The 13539-nt window shown below is 45.5% G+C and overlaps 1 protein-coding gene across 1 annotated transcript in view; it reads left to right on the plus strand.

The window, feature by feature from the left end:
• Positions 1–11259, plus strand: part of STXBP5L (syntaxin binding protein 5L) — a 185514-nt gene extending 174255 nt beyond the window's left edge. Inside the window, exons 21-26 of the mRNA XM_059838097.1 lie at positions 1490–1729; positions 2617–2977; positions 3936–4101; positions 5887–5998; positions 6381–6601; positions 7628–11259. Of these exons, the coding sequence (XP_059694080.1) occupies positions 1490–1729; positions 2617–2977; positions 3936–4101; positions 5887–5998; positions 6381–6601; positions 7628–7669 (1142 nt within the window). The 3' untranslated portion in view covers positions 7670–11259. The remainder of the gene's footprint in view (positions 1–1489; positions 1730–2616; positions 2978–3935; positions 4102–5886; positions 5999–6380; positions 6602–7627) is intronic.
• Positions 11260–13539: the final 2280 nt, after the last annotated feature.

Genomic DNA, 13539 nt, shown 5'->3' on the forward strand with positions numbered 1-13539 from the left:
GCCAACACTTAAGGCAGAAGCACATGCAGAAATATTTGGTGTGGTTCCAGCAGCGCTTCGCCCTGGTTCTCTCCAGTCTTCCCCAGGGAGCTGCAGTGTGGGGATGACTTTGCACTCAGGCAGCTGGGCAGGGGAACACAATGCTGCAGTTTGTTGTCTGAGGAAGAGATTCCCTGGCAAAGGTGCTGCTCTGGTGGAGCACAGAAACCATGTATACAATGTGGGGATTAGCTCAGTTTTAAGCTGGAGTATGTGAGAAAGTAATTTTCTAATTTTATTCTTCAACTATGGCAGAAACTATTCCTCTTTTTAGACACTTCTATTGGCTCTGGAGAGGTGACTCTTCTGAGCTATAAAAAGGACAGTTTTGTACCAGATACAGATCTGCTTCATAATGATAGGTTCAGGAGCAAGACCTTTATCTCAGATCCAGTACCTTCAACTATTTCTCTACCTCCAGTTATTATTGCTGCAAAAGAGCATGTGGGGTTTCCAGTGATCTGATCCCATGTTTAACTCCAGGTTGGTAAACAGCAGCACTGGCATAAATTGTTTTGCAAGGACTGTGCAGCAGCCAGCCCTGCTCCCATCTTCTCTCTGGCTCCTTGACTCTTCGGGAACTTTTTAGCTCTCTGTGCTTTACAGCCTCTGATGTTGCTGCTGCTGCCAGGATCCCCCTCACACAGCTTCGTGCTTCCTGCTTGGCACTAGACAAAGCAAAGTAGAGCTCCTCAGCCTGTTCATGGTTACCTCTCTCTGAAAAGCTCTGAGAGAGTCTCTGTACCTGGGCACTTGCAGTGGGGAGAGCACAGCTCTGTCTCCAGCTGGCTCTCGATGCTGCCTGCTAGAGCTCGGGCAGTGCCCGCTCACTCTGCAGTTGTTGCCAAGGGCACAGAGCAGGTTTCTCACTTCACTCCCTGGGAAGCCAGAGTGAATGTGTACCCTGAGATGTTTTGGAGACTGGGCTCAGCTCAGCATTGGGTATATCTTTTCCCCAGGGAGCAGTTATTATTACCTTCACAATAAATGATGGCTGTGAACGCAGTGCTAGAATGTCCTAGTGATGGCAACAACATCAGAGCAGGGGACACATGCTCTGAAGCTGGTAATGGCATCTCCCTTCATGTCCTGCAGCAATGAGATACATGGATTAATTCTAAATGCATTGGTAACATATGGGTCTAAAATTATTTTGTGCTATTTAGAACAAATCCTTTGAGCTAAGGCTGTTGTAAATTCTAATTAGTCCATGCTAATCTCCATAATAGGCAGCTATTTCTAATGCAGATCTAACTGATGATGTCTGACAGCATTTTCCACGCTTATTTATACACTGGCAGGAAGCTGGTATCATGCTAGGGTCACAATGTTTGCTCAGGTTAAGAAAACTTTATTTTCTGTACTCTGCAGGGAGTTTGTATTTGCTGCAGGCTTGTGCCTGTTCCCAGAGCACTGATTTATGCTTGTTTGCTTTTATCTATTTGTGCAGAAAATAGGGAAAACTCCTTCAGCCGTTCCCGAAGCTCCAGCGTGTCCAGTATCGACAGGGACTCCAAGGAGGCAATCACAGCTTTGTACTTCATGGAGTCCTTTGCCCGAAAGAACGACTCTGCTGTTTCCTCCTGCCTCTGGGTCGGAACAGGCCTCGGAATGGTCATAATCCTGTCCCTTAATCTGCCTGCCAGCGATGACTTACGGCAGTCAGAGCCGGTCATGGTGTCACCAAGTGGTGAGAGTGCAGCTCTTTTCCTGCTTTTCATTTGGCTTGGTACAATGGGGCAGTAACTGCGTGATTTTGTATGACCTTTTGGGCAGAACTGTCTCAAAAAATCAAGCAGTGGTCACTCACTGAGTGGAGGGCACACGGGTAAAGATGCTCATGAGGGACCAACAGCTTCACGGACTGAGACACTTTGGTTGTGTTAGCTCCAAAGATTGCCTTGTGTAACAGGCAAAGTTACATGTTTCTTGTGAGGACCAGAGCTCCTTCATATTGTGAAATTACAGTCCTGTTTACAATTCTGTCTGGGATTCTGCAAGCAGTTTGGCTGTCTCAGTATCAGAAAGCTGCAGAGAAGCAGAAGGGAGTTCAGGAAAGGAAACAAAAATGTTGGCAGGTCACTGTACCAGGAGAGATCCTTGGCTTGACTGAGTGGCAGATGGTGTAGCAGAGAGAACAGAGGGCTGAGAGGTCAGGTCTGAGGAGAGGCAGCATGTGCTTAAAAAATGGACAAAAAATGGAGAATGCACAGAAGCAGGTTTTCCACCCCCAGTTTGTTTAGAAAAACAATGCTGGAAGGTCACCAGACTTGGAGCAATTTTACTGCTGGGGAATACATATTCTACTAGTATAATGTAGAGATAAACAACAGGCCATCTTTAACAGCATGTATTACATCCATCGTTATAGATATCAGCTGCCTGAGACCTTTCCAGTACTGGCAGGCTGTTTGTTCACCTTCTCATGTGCTCAGAAAGAACTGAGCAAGCACGCCTTGTCACCTTGGCTGGATTAATGTGTGTGCTGTGTTTACAAAAGCTGGTGTCAGCTCTGCTGTGCTGACAAGCAGCCTGGTTGTGGTGCCAGTGCCAGTGAGAGGAAATTCTGTTCTCCAGGCACCGTCCTGACACTGAAGGGAGCCGTGCTGACCTTCGCGTGCTTGGACTGCATGGGGACACTGACACATCAGCCCTATGAAGTATGGAGGGATCCACACAGTGCTGATGACGGTGACAAAACAAGGAAAAGGAAACTTGTCATGCATTCCCCTTCCTCCTCCCAGGATATGGGTGATCATCAATTTGCAGTCATTTGTTCAGAAAAACAAGCCAAAGTCTTCTCATTGCCTTCCCAAACATGTCTTTATGTCCACAACATCACCGAAACGTCCTTTTTATTGCGAGCAGATGTGGTCACCCTCTGTAACAGCGTCTGTCTGGCGTGCTTTTGTGCTAATGGGCACATCATGACACTGAGGTACTTATCTAACTAATCTTGTGGCAAAACTAAGCAAAGAGGTGGCACAGTGCTGTCATATTCCACTTGTGTTTGCTCCAGAGCGCCCGATGCTCTGCACTAACTCCCTGGCGGGTGTGTTTAATTCCCTGCCTTGATGCAGCCATACTTGATCCTTGGGCTGTCTCCACCTGGGGAGTTAAGGCAGGCAGGTGCACAGTAAAAGCAAGCTCCTGGTGTTTTCTAGTAATCCCCTACCTGTGACAGTTGATGGCTGGTGATTCTTAACTATGATAAAAGAAAGCCCTGATAATTTTGCCCAGTTATGGTGGGTCAGTTATAGAGGAGTATAAAACTCAGCCATAGAAAGGGTTCTGTTTATCCTTTGTGAAGTACCAAGTCCCGCTCTTGGCACTTCTGAAGCTTTTCTGTTCTGAGCACTTGGTTCCCCTTCTTTGCCCCCTCCCCATGGGGGAGCTGACGGTGCAGTAACCCTGTAGTTGTACCTTCACCTTGCTGCTCCCTGTTTCCCTGGCCAGGCCATTTAAATTTGGGAAAGTACTGCCCAGAACAGCAAACCACGGGAAGCTGGAGGACAGCAAAGGCGATGCTGGAGCCTTTGTCCACAGGGTGGAAGCAGGGCCCTGCCAGGCCCTTTCCTACAGATGTCCCTGTAGGCCTTGCCCTGCAAACGACCCAGCCATGTGGCATAAGCCATACCGTGCCACATCCCATATCCAGACAGAAGCAGAAGCCTTAGGGCCATGGAGGCAAGGCAGCTGAAAACCCCTCCGTGCAAGCAAACAAAATACAATGGGAATGCAGCATTTTTATGGCAGAATTTTTCAGCTTAGAGCTGTACTTTAACTGTTGCAGTTATGAAGAGCAGAAAGTGAAGTGTTGGTTTAAAATGCAGGCACAGAGCAGGTGTACCACGTGTGGCAGCTGGTGACTAACCTGGGAATGTGCTTCTCCTCAGCTTGCCCAGCCTTCGCCCACTGCTGGACATCAACTATTTGCCTGTGACAGACATGAGGATAGCACGGACCTTTTGTTTCACTAACGAAGGGCAGGCTCTGTACCTGAGCTCTCCCACAGAGATCCAGCGCCTGACCTACAGCCAGGAGATGTGTGACAACCTGCAGGTAGGGCTCACACCTCACCCTGGAGCCTGTGTGTGGGAGGGACGGTGGCCTCACTCATCAGGGCTAAACTGGCCCTGATAAGCACAGTGCTGCAGGGGCAGGACAGATCTGTTCCTCTCCACTTGCCCTGACTGAATGATGCCAAAGCAACAGAGAGAGGTCAGCAGCTCTGTTTATCCTTGGGCTTTTTCTTGCATTCTCACCTGCACCTGTGCAAAAAGTCTTTACAATGTTAGAGATGGGCTGGTTTGGTTTGGTTCTTTTATAATGAAAATGCAAATAAAAATGTCATTTACTGAAGGGAAGGAATTGTGAGAGTTTACAGGGAGAAACATGAGTAATAAAAGGAAAAAAAAAAAAAAGAGGGGGAATAAGTTCTGGGTTATATAATTACCAGTGAACCAGAATGGAAGTATAAAAGAAATGGTCCTGCCAGCACTCATTATGCCCTAGGGAATAACATGTGCTGAGCTGCTCAACCCACATCACAGCACTGTCTGTCTCAAGTCTGAAAAGGCACTTTGAGGAGCGAGCATTGCACACCAGCTTTTGTGCACCAGAGAGGAGATTATTTTGCAAGGAGACAATTTAAAATAAAGGTTTGACCAATGCATCTTCGACTGTGGACCTACAGCAAGAGAGTTACAAGTTAGATTGGTTTTTTTACCAGCCTTAACAGTACCATGCAATTACCAAGCAAAGGGAAATACAGCCCTTGCTTCTCTGTACTCCTGGACTGTGGCTGCTTTTATCTTGGCTTTTAGGCAAAAAAAGGTTTGCATGGTCATTATGTGTGTACAGAAAGCAGCTGACCCAGTATCACCTGCTACTTGAGAAAAGAAAGCTAGGCTGCATGAGAGCTCCACTTAGGCTCCAAGGGCTGCAGTAATTTTTCTCCCCAGAGCAGGTGACTGTGCAGAGGAGCAGTGGCTGTGAGTCACAGCGCTGTCCCCGCGCTCAGCCCCCAGGAGCGAGCACTGTGTGCAGCACAGCAGCTGGATCTGCCTGCTGAGGCTTGGCTGAGCAAACACAGAGCTGAGCAACAGGGCAGAAACTGTTCTCAGTACACACAGCCCCCTGGTTTCAAACACTAATGGGACTGCACACTTTTCCCATCAGTTTTCCAGAGAGCCTGCTTTTCCTAATACTGCTGCAAATAAATCTGAGCCTGACATTTGCTGGGAGTGACTGTTCCAAGATGTGGCACCAGAGCAGTGCCGTCAGCAGATGTGCTTATTTAGCAATGCTGATGGCACACTAATGGGGTGGGGGAAAGCTGTAGGAAGGTAACGAATTTTGTTTAGAAAGGAAAAAATCAACTAAATGACAAACCACCAAACTCTGAATTGCTGGCAAGCGTTGAACTCAGGTGTGCTATAAAAAGAAAGCAGAGTGACTGCCCAGCCTGGCTGGGCAATCACTAAAGCAAAATACATAATACACAACAAATTGTTTATTCAATTATAGTGTCACCTCTGCTGTTTCTTAGCAAAATATGACCTTATCACTGTGTTTTCATTGTGGATTAGCTGTAGTTTTTTCTGGTAACATGGGACTGAGCAGTGACAAACCAAGTCCCTTTGAAAGCATGAGTGAGTCCAGTTAGCCTAAGCATTTGTCAGAATACACAAATATTACCTGCACCATACTGGTCACACAACTGACTCTTTTAAAACTACTTGATTAGATCCAGTGCATGTGGCTTCTTAATGAAAATCAAGAAAACACTTAGAATCACTTTCACCTCACTGACCTTTTACATGGACTTTTTTCTGGCTTTACTAGGACATGCTTGGGGATTTGTTTACTCCTGTGGAAACACCAGAAGCCCAAAACAGAGGCTTCCTCAAAGGACTTTTTGGAGGAAGCGGACAAGCTTTTGACAGGGAGGAGCTTTGTGAGTAATTTATTGTTTGGGGGTTTTTGGGCAGAAATTCATTCATTCCTGAGATCTCCTGCCCTTGTCATCTAGGAATGGAGCAGTACACAAGATTTAGATGACTGATGAAAAAAGAAAGTTGACCTGGTGGAGGAAGGGGAGGGTCCTTATCTGCCATTCCATAACCCCTTCACCTTGGCAGCTTCTTTTGATCAGCTGAGTGGAGGGCACACGACTGCACTGCAGATGTGGTGGTGGCAGAGCAAAGCCTTCCAGATGTGCCACCTGCCCCTCGAGTGGTGTCACTGCTGCAAGGAGGCAGCTCGAGATTGGGCAGCACTGACAGAGCCAGGCCAGGAGCTCATCCCCGTCTCTCTGTCTGTCCATTTCTCCTCTGCAGTCGGCGAGGCCACAGCAGGAAAAGCCTCTCGCAGCCTCGCCCAGCACATCCCTGGATCCGGCGGGATTGAAGGCGTGAGAGGAGCCGCAGGCGGGGTCATTGGGGACCTGACCCGAGCGCGCATCGCCCTGGACGAGAGGGGACAGAAGCTGGGCGAGCTGGATGAAAGGACTGCCAGCATGATGGCCAGCGCAGAGGCGTTTTCCAAACATGCACACGAGGTAGGAGCCCTGGCACCCACACCCCGCAACTGGGAACTGCAACCCTGCAAACCAGCCTGTGCTTCCCTTTGGGAAAGCCAAGTGCCCTTCTCTCCCTTCACCCAGTCGTGGTGTTGGAGGTGTGCTCATGTCATCTGGCACAGCATTGTTCCTGCTCCCAAACTGTCAGAACGCCAAAAATAAACACAGCCCTTCCTTTCACGTTTCCAGAAATGAGCATCCATTGTTAGCCTCTGATTTTAGAACATGGCACTTCTCATCTTGCCTTTCTCACTAATTCGTTATGGTTTGTTTTTTTAAGCCACTTAATGCAGCACTCCGTGCAGTAGGGCAGAAAAGAGGTAGGTGGATGAGTGTAGAGGAACCTTTACAGATCTTACTGGGAAAAGGAGAACATTACTAGTACAGCCCTGTGGTACTGTTATGTAGAATAGACCTTGCCAGGAATAGGAATAGCTTCTGTGCTTGGAGCTGGAAATGGAAAGCTTTTCCATCCCACGCTGTTAAGACTGGGAAAACTAAAATGATTTTTCTCGAAGATAAAACAACATCAAAGCACACTTCCCAAAATGCACATTTTTGATTTAATGTGCATCACATCTCCGGACAAGACCTTTACATTTTTACTGGCTTTTGTTAGTGTGAGGCAGAAAGAATGTGCCCTGAATTGCAAGAAGTTTATATAGTCAGGGCATATCTACTATGCTCCATAGAGAAGTGTCTTTTTATTCCTATAGAAAGCAAGTTCCTTTAATTTTTGAAGAAGAAAAGTAGTTAAAGTTCCTCAGGGAAAATCTTCTAAAACCAGCAATAGCAGGTAACACTTTTTAGATGTAATAACTATGAAATTAAGTATGAGATCTCAGTGGACCCAAGACCTGCTGACATTGTTAGTGAAGGATTGCATTGTTCTGCATTTATTAATTCTGAAGTTTGACAGTTAATGAGCCTAGGTCATGTGTGGTCTCTCATATGCAGGGTGGTGTTTGATTGCCATTTGTTTGGGTTTTTTTCCCATCTCTTTAGGTGATGCTCAAATACAAGGACAAAAAGTGGTACCAGTTTTAGACTTTCAAAGAAGCTGCTTGTGGCTTTATTAAGAACACTTTTCAGGGAAGCAGCCTTTATTCCCAGATCTACCAGTCACTGGCCAGAGACAGTTTTTTCTCCAAGAAGATGTTTTCCTGTTACTGTTATTGGATTCATCACAGTGGACGTCAAGGAGAAATTTTACAGACCGTGGGATGGAAGCTGGAATCATGAGGGTCTTTCCAACAGCTGACTCTTGGGGGGGCCAATTTTTTCCCAAAAGGAACTCAACCATCACTGTGGCATGTAGTTTTTCAGAAGCTGTAGGTATGAACTATGGGGAGTGCGTCTGGTTAAAAATATTCTGTACAAACTCGAATGTTAATGCACTTATAAAACTTTGCATGACTAACTGCCAACTTAAAAAAAAAAAAAAAAAAAAAGAGAAAAAGGAAGCATGTTGTGACCGAAGAAAAATGGGATTTATTTCTATTCTGAGCAAAAAAAAAAAAAAAAGAAAAAAAAGAAAAAACACCTTAAATGACAAAAATCTTTATTTTTTAAAAATTACATTATGAAAAGCCAGGATATTTCAAGCATGTTTGCTACTGTTCTCCACATAAAAATTAGTTGAGCTGCATTTTCTTATCTGCTATTTATTTGCCCAAGGCAGTGCTCTTTAACTCCTACCAGAAAAATAAATAAATTTAAAATCCTATCCCCAAAATTTAACGATTTTGCAGGTAGCTGGACAGGCACTATCTAAAAAGATCATTAAGGCATGTGCATAGATGGTTTATTTGCAATTCAGAGCACATGAAACATCATCCCAATCTATACTTTTTAAAATGTGCTCTAGATTCATCTGCTTTCCTTGAAGGGGGGCCGTGGCACTTTTCATCCCCGTGGAGTCTGTATCACTTGGTTGCCTTATTTCCCAGTAACAGGAATAGAAAACCACCTTTGGAAAGCATTTCTTCAAGTTAGGAAAGGCAAGGTGGGAAACCACAGTCCCATCAAATAAGCTGCTCTGCAAGCTGCTAAAGCAGCCTCTGTGAGCAGTAAGTGCTCAGTGGAAATGATGAGAGGGGGCCTGCACAGAAATCCCCCCAAACCTGTGACAGAGAGAGAGATTAGAGCAGGAACACTACACAGTGGGCCAGGGAGGAGCATGGAAAACCATTGTCAACATATATATGGAACACAGATATAAAGTGACACCATGGTGAGTGGCAATTTGTACTCTGCTCACACTGCTAAAATTTGCTTCTGCTTCAGAGCGGCTTGTTTGGTTTTTGCAGTGAATGCTGCAGGAAACTCTGCAACCTGCAGCCACAGAAGAGAACAGTAAGCTGGATTTATTGCCTATCCTTCTGGAGTGCTCCACCCTATCCTACAAGACTCACAGGTCAAATCTTGGGTTAGAAATTTTTCTAAGACTGGCCTGGAAACAAGGCACTGAAGGCTTGTTTTCATGTGTCTGGACATAGTTTCAAATTAGAAAAAAGAAAGTGAGGAAAAACTGGAAAAACAGCCTTTAAAATTTTTCTTTTGAGGAAGTATAATATCTTCTGTCTCTTTGAGGAATCCTGATGGACACTGATGGAGACAGGCACCTTCCACTCCCACCTAGACCTTAATTTCACTGGTGTTTGTATCATCACAGTGTTCAGATGATCCCTCTCAAAGACATCTTCTTCTTCCTTTGCCTACAATAAAAAACAGCCCAGGAAGCTGTACCATCCACAAGTCTGGCCTCACAACTGGCCCCTGCACAAGTTAAAGGGTTGAAAGAGATTTGAGGAGTTAAGTTTTAAATTCCCATTGTAGCAGAACAGAATTTCATGATTTACAGGATTTTTACATTTTGCTGTAGCCAAAACCAAAATGATGGACAGGTCTAGCTCAACTGGCAGTGAGACTTCACAAGTTTCTCTGGCACAGGAGAAACTGCTCTATGGTGTCAGAACTATAGAAACTTGGCAGGGAAAAAGGTCAAAGCCTGAGCAATGTCTAGGTTTCTGGTGAGAGCTCAGGAACTGGAGTTTTCCATGACCCAAGAGGATTTCTCAGTGTGCATGTGTGCAAGGATAAGCCAAATTTGCCAATCTGATGCCAATAGGATCTGGGTTGGGGAATTCCTTCCAGGGGCTGGGTCACAGAAGTAACCACTTGTGCCTGTGAGGAAGCACCGCTCTAAGCAGGCATCAAGAATGAGAAATAAAGGAGATTATGGCAATTTGATCTTCAGTCCAAACCTGCATTCACTGGGCCTGTGCTCTGGCCTGTAATCCAGACCCACTGTCTCTGGGCAACACAATCATTTGGGGCAGCATTCAAAATGTCCAGCAGCCAGATTATTTTCCGTTCTGCCCTGGTGTGTGGCAGTCAGAAGCAGCCCCAGAGGCTGATTGGAATCATGGGATCTTTGAAGAAAACTTAAGAGCAACTTCTGACTGCTGATCACTGCAGCTCACCCAGAGAGAAAAGTGTCCTCAGCAAGTCTTCACACAAGGCCCAACCGACTCTGGCTGCCAACAGTCTTTAACACCAGGGTGAAAAAAAAAAACTGCCAGTAGATTTCCATTTGCATTTTTATGCAACAGAGAAATGAAAATTTAGCAGCCCTCAAACTTACAGTTTTTAGTGCTAAACTTTTAAGCAACTTTTCTTTAGTACTCCCCATCAGGTCACAGCTTTCAACTCGTATATTTTACATATTTCCATACAGTTACCAATTACAATTTCTGTTAAGTTCACCACTTGTGACTATAATTATCAATTTTCTTGTAGTCTGTAGAGATCTAAAAAGTTGTATATGTTTGTATATAGAACATTCTATATATATAATATATATATGTAATGTATATGTTGTATAAGTTTGTTAGTGCACACTGTTAAATGCTTTCTATCAAGATTTACCATGTATGTGGAAAAAACCCATCACTTAAAAAGTTCAGTGAGGGAGGAAAAACTCTTGCCTGGGTGATTTATTGTGAAATGAGGAGGAGTGTGGGATTTTTGCAAGGCTTGCCCTGCACGCTGCTCAAGGCTGTCAGTGACAGGCACAAAGGAGCTGCAGCATTCCCAGCGAGGAGCATCTGACTCTGAGAAAGACCGTAGGACTGGGACTGGCTGGAGGAAAATCAAGGACATTGGCTGTCACTGGATGTTGAGATCTTTCTGTGCTTTTACCTTTCCCACTCAGACAGCAGCACCTCAAGCAAAATCCCAAGCTTAGATGTCTCTTCAGCCTCGCAATCCTCAGCTACACCAGGCCAGATTGGCTGGAAGTATTAGTTCAGTTTAAAATGCTGTTTGTTCATTTAGATACTTTGTTCTCTCACCTTCTTCTCTCCAGGAGCTCTGTCACAATCAGATCCAAAACCAGTTACACAGAACTTCCAACAGCACACACACCTTTGGGTTTGACCAGATGTTTGTAACTTTATGTCTAGTGCTGTAGATAGAGAGAAAAAATGCATTGAATTAGATTATTTTAAGTCTGCAGAGTTGGCAAGTCTTCAATGAAGTACAAGCTACTTTATTTATTAATAAAAAAATTAAATCTATTCCTAGAGCTTTAACTTCAGTTGCAAACCTTGAATTAAAAGACATGACAATTGAAATTTTGAGAATCAGGTTTTGTTTTCTGTAATTACCTGGGGGAGGGGGTTTAAGTTTTTTTACAGTTCTACAGTTCAACTGTCTACATCAATTAGTCATTCCCCGCAGCACCAGGATTGTTACAAAAATGTGTAACAAAAATACTCTATTTACTACATGTATTGTATAAAATTATCACCTAAACCCTCCTCTAAAACAGTTTATACTCCTTTTCCAGAATCCCTTTTACACCACAGTGCGTGCATAATGCAGGTGGGCATAGAATGCTGCTTTTTTCTTCAACAGAAACCACTTCAGAGCTGCATCCAGCCTCAGCCCTCCTTCATATACAAACTGTGTGTGTTGCAGCCCAGGCAAAGCTCCAGTTTTTGGTTAATTATGCCCCTCAAATAGCCCAGCCCTGCCCCATGCATCCTTTCCCATAGCACAAAGGTGAATCCAAGCACAGCATATTTCAGCCTTGGATGTTTCTTTGCCTTGGCAGGCTCTGGTAAGAGCACACTCTCTCTCATGAAGGAACTGCTGTGGACAGTCATAGTCAACTCTTCCTCTTAGGTGTATAAGCAATAGTCACGTAAATGAGTGTTTCCATTCATGTGTTTTGTTTTGTGATTTAATCAGCAAATCAAACCTTGTACTTTTTTAAATAGCAGCAAATATTCAGATTCAGTGTCAAGGAAATGTGGGCTGAGTATGTGTGTGGTTTGTTGACAAGTCATTACCTGTCTCTCAGAACGAAGGCTGATCTGGGGTGAACCACACACTCCTGTGCTAACCATGTCCTGTTTCTACAGGTATCCTAAATCAGTATCACAAAGCTAAGGCATCTTAAAGTGAGGCTGTCTCAAGCCCCCATTAACAACCAAAAAATAAAAATAAAAATAAAAAAAAACAAGACAGAGGGAAAGAAAATAAAGGAAAGAATTGATACTAGTTGGTGTAATCTCTTTTTTTCCCCAACTTCTACTACTACATTCTTTATAGTATTTCAAAGGTGCATGGTTTGTGTAAAGCCTTTGGTTGGAGTTTTCACTTCTCGTTCAGGAATATAAAAATTGCAGTCGTGGTTGTTGCTGGGGTGGGGATGGTCACCTCCCTTCCTCCAGCAGCTCCTGTCTGGACAGCCATCATGCCCAGCTGATGTTCCCATGCTCCACGGCAGGGAGCTCACACGGACCTCCTGACTGCCACACTGCCCCATACTGGGAATGTCACCAGCCTTGGGCCAGGGCTAGTAGCCAGCCAAGAGCCCTTCCTGTCCCTCCCACCCACAGGCTGAGCTCTGGGAAGGGCAGGAGTGAGCTCAGTGGAAGGGTTCCTCCCAGCAGCACCTCTGAACTGCTCTGCCAGGAGAAGCTCCAAATGTCAGCCAAAGGTTCTGAGCACCCCTCTCCCTCTTGTCAGCCATGTACAACTCTCTCCATGAAATGCAAGCAGCATGGGAGAAAGGCAAAAGGACCAAAGCAGATCAGATTGCCAGTGTCATTATTTGTCACCTGCCTGTCACCGCTTCCAGTAGCCAGGGTTTTAGAAAAGGAAAGCTGCAGCAGAAAACCAAGGCAAAACAAGCTTGTGGTCTGCATGTGAGGAAAAGGACCAAGAGGCTGCAGCAAACATCAAAGGTGTGAGTTCCTGCTCCCAAGGCTGGGCAAGTCCTGCCCCGTACCAGTGGCCAGCTGAAAGCACATTTGAGTCATTTTGAGCAGAAAGGAGATGGGAACCAACCAGACCAGGCTGCTCAGCAGCCCCAGGCTGTCCCTGTGAGGAGCTGGGTCCTGCAGGTTCCCACCACACGAACACAAGGCACTCCCAGTGACAACAGCTGTTTGCCAGGACTGCATCCCAGCCGGATTTCTTTTGGCAGGCAGGCACATCCCTGCTGCTGCAGCAGCCAGGCAAGGGCAGTGCAGAGCATGTGCAGGGCTGGGCTGCAGTAGGAATTCTGAGCGCACCAAGGGACAAGGCTGTGCACAAGTTGTAACAAACAGAACTCTTACCCCTTCTGCAGCATTCATCTGTCCTTGTGCCAGGCTGTGCCAGCTGGCAGGAGGCTGGCATGGGCTGTGAAGGAAGAAACACACAAGCTAAGGAACAACCACTACCAGATGCATCCCATCCTGACTACATACAGACTGAGACTAACCTGCACCCTGGTTATCAGGTCCTGAATTAATAAAATGCCCTCAGCCAGTCAGAGGTGGGGGGAAAGGAGCCCACAGGCAAAACCAGGTAAGTAATGTGAGCAGCCAAACTCCTTCTTACCACCTTCAGAAAATAACATA

The sequence above is a fragment of the Haemorhous mexicanus genome, chromosome 2, assembly GCF_027477595.1.
Source record: "Haemorhous mexicanus isolate bHaeMex1 chromosome 2, bHaeMex1.pri, whole genome shotgun sequence".
Classification (NCBI taxonomy): Eukaryota; Metazoa; Chordata; class Aves; order Passeriformes; family Fringillidae; genus Haemorhous; species Haemorhous mexicanus.